Source organism: Gymnodraco acuticeps, unplaced genomic scaffold (genome assembly GCF_902827175.1).
Source record: "Gymnodraco acuticeps unplaced genomic scaffold, fGymAcu1.1, whole genome shotgun sequence".
In the NCBI taxonomy this organism is placed as follows: Eukaryota; Metazoa; Chordata; class Actinopteri; order Perciformes; family Bathydraconidae; genus Gymnodraco; species Gymnodraco acuticeps.
This window is the reverse complement of record NW_022992126.1, coordinates 3,358,364-3,370,924: the sequence shown is the minus strand read 5'-3', so window position 1 is coordinate 3,370,924 and position 12,561 is coordinate 3,358,364. Positions and strand designations below refer to the sequence as shown.

Below are 12,561 nucleotides of genomic sequence, written 5' to 3'. Positions count from 1 at the left end.
TGGATAGCAGGTTATTCATTTAGTTACCAGTAGTTAAGACCTCATCACACACTCAGAAATATTTGATAAGTTTATGTAAAGTTGCAGTGATATGTGAGGCAATGTGGACACAAGCATGCACACATTAACACTTTCACATTTCTGCTTGAAATCTTCCACTGCACTAAAACCACAGACAACTATTATCAGTTTGTTGCAGAAGTCACACATCAAAATTGCACAAAAGTGTATGGTCAATTATAATAAAGCTTAAAACAAAAAGAGTTTGATAAATATCAAAATGTTTAATTTGCTGTAGTTTTGGCATTGTTGTACTGTACTGCAGGCAATGCATGACAGAACAGTATAAATGTTGAATTTGTGAAGAAAACTTGGTAAACATGTTAAATAAATTCATTTGGAATAATCGCGCCAACACTTTGAGCACAGACCATTCGGTAGAAAATGTTAAATTATTTGTAAACCTGATCTGGAGAGATGTATTACTTTTCACTGAGAGTGGAGGATTAACACTCTATAAACTTCATCAGGAAATAACTGGACTGTGTATGAAATAAAATAATAATCTCAGCAGTCACTCATTTTACATGGAAGAGTGATGCTCCCTAGTGGTGAACAATATGAATTTGATTTTAAAATGGCATTGACACAAATACTGGTCACAGTACAGAGTTCTGCAATGTTTACAAAAATCTTTGCAACACATAAAGCAAATAATAATAATATTTTAAACATTTTCTGTTTACCAAACATCAGGTATACTTATAACTCTTTAATTTTTATTTTGGGCCAATATCATTTTAATGAATGGCCAGTGGGAATGGGGAAGAGCAAAATGCATTCAATGTACAGAGACAAACAACTAAAAACATGAGCAAAGGTGTGTGTGGTTTCAGAGACTTTTAGATTGGTATTCAAATTAGATGCACGTTGTCCAATTAACTGTTAAAAAAAGGGCAAGTCTTCACGAATCCATGTAAACTACTGCTCTGTTCTATACTTTTTATATTGTTTAAATATTTTGAGAAAATCATTTAATTTGTCTAAATTAGACATTGGTTGCTTCACACTACTAAAACTTAAAAATGTGCCTCTCATTCATAAAATAATGTGGCATTTTCTAATCTTATACAACCCGTATGATAACAAATTACAAGGCATTGGCAGTCAATAATTGTTAATTTTATAATGGCACTAAGTTATCTGTTTTTGGACTGCCCCCCTTTCATCCAAATGTTCATAGGAATGATTTTGTAATGAAATCAGAGGTGTTTGATATGTTGGGGAGACGATGGGTGGAGTGAGGAATCGGAAGAGGTTACATGAATGAACGACACCAATTTTTCAAGCATGCAGCAATGCCGCAGTGACGATGATAACAATATTTGTATGTAGGTTCATCCAAGCTGTCTCACTCTGACTGACTACAGGTTGCTTTCCTGGGTGTCATTGGAGGAAATGGGGTGGAGACCTCCATTCGCGTTCAGTCTCTTGGCACGATAGGTTTCATAGTGAATGTTGTGAGTGACCTCCTTCAAATCCTGGAGGTGAGACCTGAGAAAAGAGGTACAGGAACACAGTAAACTGTTACTCTTCGTTGTGTTCATCAGTAAAGTGGAACTTCTGTGTGAACTATTCATATCTTAAACTGCACTGTAACTTTTTATTCATGTACTTTTTATTCATGTATTTTTTCTTTTTAATGTTTCTTTTATTATCTTTTCTTTTTAATGACTGTTTTGAAATGCCTTTGTCTGAATGTCTTTCATTTTTGTAAAGCACCTTGAATTGCCTTGTGTTGAAAGGTGCTGTATACATAAACTTGCCTTGCCTTGCCTAGTGAACTTAACCTTATGCCCACTGCAAAAGCATGACTGGACCCATGAAGCAATCTGAACCAAAGGGATTTGCCAATATTACATGTACAAGTATACCATTAGCAGCAAAGTAGGGGTGTTGAAAATAATCGTTTCTACGATGCATTGCGATGCGGACGATTCGGTCTCGATGCAGTGACGGAAGATAATCGGTTATAGCGTAGTAACGTTGCTTCCTGATTTTCCGGCCGCGGCTTTACTATAAGGTTTTTTTTTTCTGTCACTTTAATATCAAACCGGTCGGTGACGCAGAGATCAGGGAACAGACGTGACAGCGGCACAGCAACACCAAACACGGAGCAGTCTGCTTTATCCACCAACACAACGCCACCAGTCCAGAACCAACAGCAGAAGGACCCGCTCTGAATCACTCCGTGTCGCTGCGGCACAGGGATTTATGTTTTTCAAAAATAATCTCGTTACAATCAAGTCAGGTTTTTGGTGGATTTAATTAAGTCTTGGATTGCAAAGTATGAATGTCCTCTAGCAATTTTCAGACGATATATACGTGTGTAAAGTTTGTGAAGGCAGGAGGAAAAAAGCTTCCGCGATCACCGTCTCCTCTCCGTTCCTCCAAACCCCGCCCCCTCCCTGAAAATAATGAGTGACAGGCTGATAGTGACCCGATAGAAACTTTATTATTCACTTAATCACTGAGATATAATGAAGCTAATTTAATCTCATACATTCATGGGATTTATGTAACAGTAAGACAGAGAATGTAAGTGTGCACCCACATGCAGTATTTTAGTTGTTATATGCTGTTGTAAATACTCCTGTTGTCTGCTGTGTTCAGACTCAAGTCCTGTGTGTGATGCCACATTCAGGACATTCAGTGTCCTTTTTTTAACAGAAGACCGTTGCTAGAAGCTGCAGCTAGACTGCAGAAGCATTATTTTTTTGTTTTTGAGGATGGAACAACTTCACACACAGATATAGGGAGGCTAGACCTATACAATTCATTTATTTTGGTTTATAAATGAATGTCAAGACATTTATGTTATTGATTTCTGAAGCACTTTCTAAATAATAAAAAGAGAGTTCATATGTATTTACTGCATGTATGCATTGATGAAAAATAAGCCATGTGCAGTAATATAGAAAATTGAGGATGCAACGCATTGGTATGAATCGTGATGCATCGGGATATCGAATTGAATCGAATCGTTGACAGGATAATCGTAATCGAATCGTGAGACCAGTGAAGATGCACAGCCCTACAGCAAAGCATAATCATGCAGAATACAAGAAAAAATGCTTATTTTGCAACATTATGTCTCATAGCTGAAATTATTTGTTGATCAATCGATAAGTCAATCGTCAGAAACAAAGTCAGCAACTATTTTTGGTAATCAATTAATAATTGTAATAATTTATTTTAGCAATATACCCAAACAAGTCCTAGTCACACCCTCTTAGATGTTAATATTTTTGAAGACTTTACCTTAATCTCTGGGAATTTTTTGAAGCTTTGGGAGATTTTTGAACTCTTCTTTTACATTTTATATACCGAATAATTATTTGAGCCTTAGTCAAAACCATGTCTTTAAGATACTATGAACCATAACATTATATCTCCTATTGTCTCTAATTTCTCCCTTAGTCCAGTTTCTTGCATTGCGTTGGGATTTCAATAATACATATAAAAGACTGATTTACCTGATCAGGAAATCCCTCAGTTGAGCAAACTCACAATGATTGGGGTTTTCAACTGCAACAAAAAACACAGATAGAATTAAAGGTCATATCTTGTCCTGACACCATTAATAACATTTCTAAATATTATGATAGTAAATGTTGCCTATTAAGAAAGGTCATATCACCCACCTTCTACTATGCCCCACGCTGTCTTCCTCCCCAGAACTCGTTTGTTATTCACTGGATATTCTTTGTCACTGCCCACTACAGCAAAGGGCATCGCCTCCTATGGACAGAGACATTTCAACACGGTTCAGTGTATGGAAGAGAGTCAAAACAAATACACATCACGCCCCAGTGCCCCGACCTTCAGTTAAATGGCGCAGTGTGTGAGAGAATGAGAGTGAGTTGATCAACTGAGTGGGAAAGTTAACTTCTTGGATAATTGTGTGTAAGTGTGACAGAAAGAACTGAAGCACTTACTCTGATCTTATCATTGTCACTCTTGTCCTCCATGTCCTCATCAAACTCTTTTTGTGGGTAAAACTCAATCCCAGCCATCTCCAGCTCCTTCCTTACCTACAGCCAGGAAACACACATCTGTTAAACATCTTCCTGTGAGCCTGTGTTCAAATCTTCAATCACTCTATATAGGGTTGTTATACATAATCCAATATCAGCTAATAGTCTTAACTCTAACCCTGACCTTAAAACAATTAGCTTATATATTTTCCAGGTTTCCAGTAGGTACAAAAGATCAACATCAACTTGGTTACTAATCATTGACATATCCCAAACTGTGAAGAAAACCTATTACACTGAGCACAAGTCAAACGAAAATAATTCAGTTTTTGTGTTTTTTAAAAATTGTAAGCCGTTAAAATTCGGAAAGTGGAAATAAAGGGAATATGCAATGTTGTTATATTGTGTCCAAGGATATCTGAGCAACACTTTTAAAAGTTAGGTCTAAGGTCTTTTATAACTCTTGCAGTGTCTTTTTAACGACTTAGGGGGCATGAAATAAAATCGCAACAATTACAAATGATATACATCTGCTACACCTTGTATCTGATATTAAGCAAATAGCTGCTTATATACACGTCCATCAGACAGAAAATAACATTGGCATTCATTCTGGTCACTAGATGACTATATTTATTCACTCGTTTCAGCTCTTTACCAACTCGAGAAAATCTCTCTTTAGCTGCTAAATTCGCCATCTGGTCACTAACTGTGTTAGTCTGATTTTTGGTACTAAGCAAGCAGTCTACAGATTATTGGACAGTCAGGATGGATGTGAGGATACTTACGATTATCCCAACAATATTATATTGAAAATATATATATATATTTAAAACTTATTTAGAGTATTTCTTATCCTGATGCCCAGCACTGATCATGACATTTTTGAAAAATAAATCTGTCTCTGAAGTGAAGAAACAGTTTAATAGAAAGGGACTTTATATCTTTGACATTTTTTTTTGAATACTATAGGCATTAACTTTGACATATAAATACAAACCATTTATTCCATTGCAACTCACCCGCTGTTTGAACTCCTGTCTCTCCTCAATGGTCATTGAGTCAGATTTCGCAATCACAGGAATTATGTTGACCGAGTGACTCAAGCGCTTCATGAACTCAAGGTCGAGTGGACGGAGACTGGGACGTAAAGACAGAGAAGGAGAGTGAGTTAGCAGATAGATTTAGGAGCAGTGATTTCCCAAAGGACATTAACAACAGGATCAGGATAACATAGTACAAAAGGCAAAAGGATATATTTGTCATGTTTTATACATCTCACTACCTTTCCCTAGCTGACATTTGAAAAGTGGGCTTATCATTGAACAAAGGTTGTGTCCCAGTTCTTGTTTGCCTGCATACAAAACATCCTGTCCGTCTCAATTACTCCTGTTAAAAAGGATCTGATACACTGGCTGTAATACACAGAAGACTGGAACCATTTATCCATTAAATAGCAATTTCACAGATGTCAGCAGCTAATTGTGAGGTGTTTAGAGGAGAGAGTGTTGTTTGTAATATAAATGAGCTCTCTAGATTTGAGGCTTTGACTAGAGGTAGAGCTGGTCGTACACTTCGATTCCAAGTTTCCGGCATATCCAATTGTTCTGCGCTGTGTGATTTGTTCTGCTGTGCTTTTGAAAGCAGGGCTATCGTTGTGTGACTATGTGTGAACGTTGATTAGACTAGATGATGAGTGGTATTGCACCTTGTATTACAGCCAAAGGTGTGGATAGGTTAGTGTTGATATGCAGTGTTACAGTGCTTTGACTGGTTGCAAGACAAGGACGCGCTTTAATCGACCAAAAATCCTGTTGCTGCTTTATTTGCCGTTAGATTACCTTAAAAATACTTTTTGGATCAGATACTTTAAAATGTATTCAGCGATGACTATATTGTCTGGTTAAGACAAAGTTGAACTCACGAGCGTCCAGTCGGAGTAATGAAGAACAGACAGCAGTGCACCCTGGTGTCAGGGATGCGCTTCTTTCTGGTGATGTTGACCTCCTCCTTTAGGAACTTCTCATACTGCTCATTGATGTATTTGGAAATGGGCTCCCAGCTGTGGACACGGCAGAAGAGGTCAGCTTGAGAGAACAAGATTACTTGAGCAAGAAAAGAGAAGAAGACTTAACTTGAGTATTAACATTCTTAATATAGTTTTGAGGGAACTAAATGCATAGTCGCATTTTGTGAGGTGAAAAGGAAAAGGAAGACAGTAATGATGATATTTAGAAGGTTAAAATTATATAGAAGGAGTTCAGAAAACCCACCAGTTGTCGTTATTGATTTGGTCTCCAAAGCCTGGAGTGTCGACGACTGTCAGCTTCATCTTCACACCACCCTCCTCGAGGACTTTAAAAAAAAAACAAAGACACAAAAGAAATGAATTGTGGAATTCAGTAAATGCAACTGGTGAGTATTATTTCAACATATTGAACCGATTCTTTGTTTAGAAAAAACTGACAACAGCATTCAAGCTAGAAAACAGCAAACAATGATCTGATCGAGATATTTCTATCACATCAGCTGTGTCTCTCTGGCAACGTCTCTCTCTGGCAAGCGCATAATGATGTCAGGTCACTGTCTACTGCAGGCGATGTGTGCAGGATCATGTCAAACTGTAGCACCAAACCCCGAGCTCTGTACGGTTTGACATATCCCTGCTGCTTCCCTGGTGCTGGTAAATCTTTAGGGAGGTACACGGCAGAATATATGGAACGGCTTTATGTAATAGGATTAGGGATGCACGATAATTATCGGCCCGATAATTATCGGTCCGATATTAGGAATTATGACGTCATCCCGATACCAGTATTAATAGCCCCGATAATATACAATATATTTTTTGGGTAAAAAAATAATAAAAAATACTGCGGTGTGGGTGGATTGGGATGAGGGGCGCTTGTTTTTCACTCGGCTCCTCCCGTTTTGCCAGTACTGTGGTATTAGTGGTTTAGGAAGAGGGGAGTTCTTCACAAATCCAGCGCTCCCTAACTCATGCCTGGCTGTGACGTAAATGGTGTGCGGCCGTGAAGCCGGGACAGTAAACAAACATGTCGTCGGTGGTATGGGCGTTGGAGCTATGTGCAACTCAAGGCATATGCTCGAACCGGAGCTGCCTGGACGCTGCAATCATGTTGCGCACTATCCGTGCTGAGTGTGCTGACTTTTCGTACAATGTCCCACTGTCTGGCTTCCTGCATAAAGTCAAGTGCTCGGCGCAGTTGTGGCGAAATGTCGCTCCTCTGTTTTCATTTAAACAGCTCCTTATATCCGTTAGCGCAGCTAGCTAGCACCAGATGCTAACAACAACAATGCACGTAAGGTCTCTCTCTCGCTCGCTCAGGCCACACATACACACACCCTCCCGGTCCTCCAGATGGCCAGTCGGTGCCTGCCGGTGAGCGTGGAAGTGTGGTCTGCCACAAGCGGGCGGCAGGAGCGGGGCTGTCAGCATCAGCTTGTAGATGGTATTTTAAATTCGATGCGCTCTGAAACTACGGGGCGGCCAAGGAAAAAAAAATACACATGCGTTAATCGCGTTAAAATAATTAGTGGCGTAAAAAATTTGTTGTTATCGGTATCGGTTTTGAGAAGCAGGAAGTTATCGGTATCGGTATCGGTTTCAAAAAACCAATATCGTGCATCCCTAAATAGGATACAGACAAAAGGTAACTTCGGATACAAATAGTGTAAAGTGGGATTATGAGAAGGATTCTAATTTAAAACACCTATTCAAATAAGGAATTATATTCTACCAATCTCATATTCCCACACATTAGTTGACTTTGACTTGACATTAAAACACTGTCAAGTCTGACTTGATGGCGTATCTGGTCATTTAAACATTATTTAGTATGTAAAGCAGAAGAGGGGAACAGCACGGTATCACAGCACAGCGCCAGTCATTGCAAAGCAGAATGTTTTTCCAGTTGCTGAAGATTATTCTTTTTGCCAAAAGGCATCTAGCGTGAAGAGATAGTTTCCTAGGAATTGAGAAAATCGCTTCACATTTCTGGTCCAGTAAACATAATACAAGACAAACCTGGTAAAGCGCATGTAGGTTAATTTAATGAAATGTATTGTGTTCTGCTGCTGCTCAAAGTTAATATCCAGCAACACTAATGTGCCAAATGACTTGAGTCCTTGAAAGAGGACAGAACTGTCACAGCTGGAAGGCAGAACTATCTCGGCACTGAGATGTTGTTTTCTGCCTTACAGACAAAATAATGATATTATTAATGAGATATTTCAGAACTTTTCTCTTCGTTTTGCATATACTGTATTAAGGTATTAGGTTGACGAAAGGACAGTGATAAAGTTATATTACTTTGATATCGTGATAAGTTTACTATGTGGCTGACTACATGTTGACAGGTAATCATTGATTGAATCTGAATACATTTTGAAGGAACCCTCCCTGCTTCTCCTGTCCTAGATGCCATAATGAGCTCAGTACGGCAGACTGCTCATACTGAAGAGTCCCCGACCGATTTCATAAAGAGCATGCAGAGCTGTCAGCAACAGCCAAGGATTTGATACTAACACTGGGGGAGGGGCGCTAAAGTCAGATTTGTTTTAATACTATACACTGTGGCTTTACATAGCAATAATCTGCGCTGTATTATAGGTAATTATGATATCTGTTTGAAATCAAAAATCATGGCTGATTTCTGTTGCTCAGTCTGGTTTATTTTAGGAGAGAGCTTGTGTATGGTGGAAGAATATCACATCATGAATATTTTATGAGAGAAACTCAGTATTGAGTTAAACACGTCTGTTTCCTGGCTGTGATACATTGTAAACAAACCACAAATTCATGTTTACCTCTTTGTGTCAGCAAGGGTCATTCATTATTACCATGGGAACAACACTTTCAGATCAGACACTGTCTACACCAGACAGTGTCTGATCTGAAAGTGTTGTTCCCATGGTTATGGATGAAAACTTCTAATGAGGTGATCTGTACCTTTAAGGAACCATTAAGTATATAATGTCTTACTATAATCTCCCATATTTGAGCAGATTAGATCTTTTTTTACCAACTACAGGTACACAGTATATGTGTTAGAATAATATCTAGGATGAAAATCAACATGTCTGACCACAAGCACTGTGTCACAGAAAACACTTCCTCAAAGTCCTAGACATTACATTTATATAATTGATGAATAAGTGTGGAGTAAAAGCTGTCAGCGATCCAGTATAAATCCATACGTGTGAGGAACAGTCTGTACTTGCTGATGACTCAAAAACATTTGTCATGTAACTTCCTGCTTTAATCTTTTAGATTTGGTTTCCTTTCTTACTAATCGCCTTTCAAAGCCCTGTTTCATACCACGGGCACAATACAATTCTGCAAATCCAGCCTGTTTGAACAGAAACATAAACACAGCATAAGAAAAACTAAGAAATAGTAGAATTTCCCTTCCCAGATTATTACTGAAATCTATTCAGCTGATCCTTAAACAACGTTTTGTCATCTGTCAGTGATTTGTTCACCACATCAGGCTGATCATTTATTACATTTTTCTGAATTTGATATGGGAGAACAAATAAATTGATGTTTATGACCTAAATAAATGCAGTTTAAGTGCCTTTTCCTTTGCATAAGGCTTAATATTGCTGCCTTTCATCCCCCATGGAGGACATGTTGAACAATACAAAGTGTTTAATAAGCTTTCTTCTCCCAATTCAAACCCTTAGACAGCAAAGCCTTTTTTGTATTATTAAGCCAATCCTCTGAAAATTAGCCCATTAAACCGTGGTGTCTGTTCAGTCCACACTCCAACACATAGAGTGTTAAACCTCTTGCACTTGGAGCAGAGCTGTTTGCCACAGTGATGAGCAGATTCAGAGGCAGCGTAGGTATGTGGGTCACATGCCATACTTCTTGCCTTGCTTCAGACAAGACCAAACTCTGTCTGACCTCTACTCTCTCACACAGTGGGACATATTGTAGCAATGTGTCCAAAGGAAACTTCATTTTCAGTACTTTTGAAGGAAGCACTTGCTGTGACCAATACCGTAATCAAATCATCAAAGCTATAAAGTACCTGCAGAAGGCACAGAAGTTGGCCTTCACAAACTCATCTAAAATAAATGGCAGGCTGACTTGGCAGCTGTCAGAGTGACTGTAAGTAGGTTATGTGGGGACGAAAAAACACGGTCAAAGATCTCTATCAAACTAAAAGCTTCTATAAATGTCTGGCTCTAAAGAAAGAACAAAAGCTCTCTCCTGTACTCACCATGAGACACTGCTTTGATCTCTACAGTTTTGGGGATCTTCTCATCACGAGCCCACCCTGCGCTCCTCCTGCTCACCTGGGACTTAAACAGGGTGTTCACCAGAGTTGACTTTCCAAGACCGCTGTGACCTGAGATAATAGGGGAAAGGCCAAAGAGGAGGTTAAATCATGGAAGAAGAAAGGCAGAACATGTCTAAATATAATTTAGGAATGTAGGTTACTTGCTTTTCTCCAAGAACGAAACTATGGGACAATGTGTAAAAAAGATTCATAACATTTGAGCTTTCTATTCATTCTGTGACTTACCAACAACCATGATGTTAAAGTCAAAGCCTGTCTTCATGGTTTTCTTCCTCATCTGCTCAATAATGGTGTCAATACCAATGTATCCCAGCAGAGTGGATCCCCCGCCCGAGTTGTGGGACCCTCCGTGACCGTGGCCTCCGTTGTGTGTGGCAGTGTGACCTCCGACATGGCCCGCAACGTGGCCCACACCATGACCAATATTATGACCCACACTATGGCCGTGATTCACAATGGGGACAGGAATGGCACTTGGAGGAAGCCCTGAAACGCCGCCGCCTCCTCCGATACCCGGGCCCTGGGGTGGGAAGGGGCTGGAGGGGGAAGGAGCTCCCACATTTGGGGGCTTGGCGGGGACAGCTGGTTTGGGTCTCACTTCTGGAGGAACTACGTCTGACATGTCTAGAGAATAAAAGAAAGGGAGGATATATATTAAATTGTAGCCAATGATAACACTGCTGCAATAGGAAGTAGGTCAGAGGGCGATCTGAAGCCGCTCCCTCCTTTGACTTGTTCTACATTAAAGAAATGGGTTGTAGTCTTAAAGGGTGCGTTCAACCAAATGGCAGAAAAATTATGTTTCCATGTCCATTTAGCAACACATCTAGCTAACCCCTAACTTCATAAGCGAGGTATTTTCTCTGCATGCTGGAGAGCTAGAACGATACATTGGTATACTGTACATATGAGCTGATTTGAGTGTAATGCAGTTCAAATGCAGTTACATCTTTTAAATATGTCAACTGTATAATGTATCTGTCATTTAGGTCTATGATGCACCAGTGTGTCAGGTTAATATAGTCATTAAGCTAATTTGAGGAATTTGATCTAATAACCATTATGTATGTTTGTTTATTAACTGGCCCCCTGCCCCCGGCAAAGCACATTAAGCATCCTCCCTGCTTTACAAGAAGCAAGCGGTGCAGGCAGATGGTAACAGTAACAGGCATGAAGATCACCTCAGTGCTGCAGGCTGCACACATGGATCTGCCTGCTGCCATGCTTAAAGTCAGTGCATCCACAATGGAAGACACACAGTACAGATGATACAGGTCACTGAGGCAGGGGCTGTCACTTTGATTCATGTAGCTCTGCCCCCTCTCTGCCTCCACACACAGTCACAGATAATGAGACAACATAATTATTTCAGCATTAATGGTGTGTTACATACTGCAAGCAAATCACACTTGTTTTAGGGTGAAACATACAAAAGCTGCTTCTGAAATGAAATCTACGACACGTTATTTGGCCCTCTAAAAACCATTACTGTCGTCATACATCGCCACGCAATTCGCGGGTAATGTCTACCCACACTGTGGCTGCATAATGCTGACCATATTGTTTCTGGTTTAATACAACACACGAGGTTAGCTCCATCACAGTGTCGACCTCCATTGTCTGCAGTCATGCTGGATGATAACAGCTAACGGCAGCTCCGCGTTAGCTGCTAGCCGCTGCACACTAACGGTACCAAAGGGCGGTCACACTCACCGACTCCCGTTCACTTTCACCGTAAATCTGCTTTTAGTTGACTGCTGAGGGATTCTCGCTGTGGGTCCAAGAGGAGATGACGGTGTTATATCCAAACACAGAGAGATGAGCAGCGGTCATGTGATTATAGTACCTCTCTCCGAGCCGAGCCCCCCTTTACCGTTACCCAGGCGACAAGAGGAGAGGGTGTGGGGAGATGCAGCGCGCATGCGCAGTGTCACTTTACTTCAAAGGGACTTCTGTCAGTGATGCAGGCTATTTTTAGGAAACATTTAAGATTGCATTATTATTTTATGATCACAATTCGGTGGGGAAAGTAGAATTCAGATCCTTTACTGAAGTAAAGGTGCTGTTAACAAGTTGTAGGGGTACTGCTATTTTTTGAACTAGCACAATAATTCCCCTCTGAAATGTCATGGAGTTGAGAAGGGAAAAAAAGTACCTTAAATTAGTACTTGATAATTATACCTGAGTAAATT

The 12,561-nt window shown here is 39.8% G+C and overlaps 2 protein-coding genes across 3 annotated transcripts in view; both read right to left on the bottom strand.

Moving 5' to 3' along the window:
* Nucleotides 1-12,282, bottom strand: part of sept3 (septin 3) — a 12,458-nt gene extending 176 nt beyond the window's left edge. Inside the window, exons 1-10 of the mRNA XM_034203268.1 lie at nucleotides 12,083-12,282; nucleotides 10,595-10,993; nucleotides 10,289-10,417; nucleotides 6,311-6,392; nucleotides 5,962-6,099; nucleotides 5,060-5,177; nucleotides 3,999-4,094; nucleotides 3,705-3,801; nucleotides 3,537-3,588; nucleotides 1-1,554 (exon numbers count right to left, since the gene is read on the bottom strand). The exon at nucleotides 1-1,554 is cut by the window's left edge and continues 176 nt beyond it. Coding sequence (XP_034059159.1) covers nucleotides 1,425-1,554; nucleotides 3,537-3,588; nucleotides 3,705-3,801; nucleotides 3,999-4,094; nucleotides 5,060-5,177; nucleotides 5,962-6,099; nucleotides 6,311-6,392; nucleotides 10,289-10,417; nucleotides 10,595-10,991 — 1,239 coding nt within the window. The 5' untranslated portion in view covers nucleotides 10,992-10,993; nucleotides 12,083-12,282 and the 3' untranslated portion in view covers nucleotides 1-1,424. The remainder of the gene's footprint in view (nucleotides 1,555-3,536; nucleotides 3,589-3,704; nucleotides 3,802-3,998; nucleotides 4,095-5,059; nucleotides 5,178-5,961; nucleotides 6,100-6,310; nucleotides 6,393-10,288; nucleotides 10,418-10,594; nucleotides 10,994-12,082) is intronic.
* Nucleotides 12,202-12,561, bottom strand: part of LOC117537878 (serine hydrolase-like protein) — a 27,440-nt gene continuing 27,080 nt past the window's right edge. The window contains exon 5 of one of the 2 annotated variants that reach the window (XM_034203264.1): nucleotides 12,202-12,337. In XM_034203264.1, the coding sequence (XP_034059155.1) occupies nucleotides 12,300-12,337 (38 nt within the window). In that variant the 3' untranslated portion in view covers nucleotides 12,202-12,299. The remainder of the gene's footprint in view (nucleotides 12,338-12,561) is intronic. The other variant, XM_034203259.1, reaches the window with a different exon arrangement.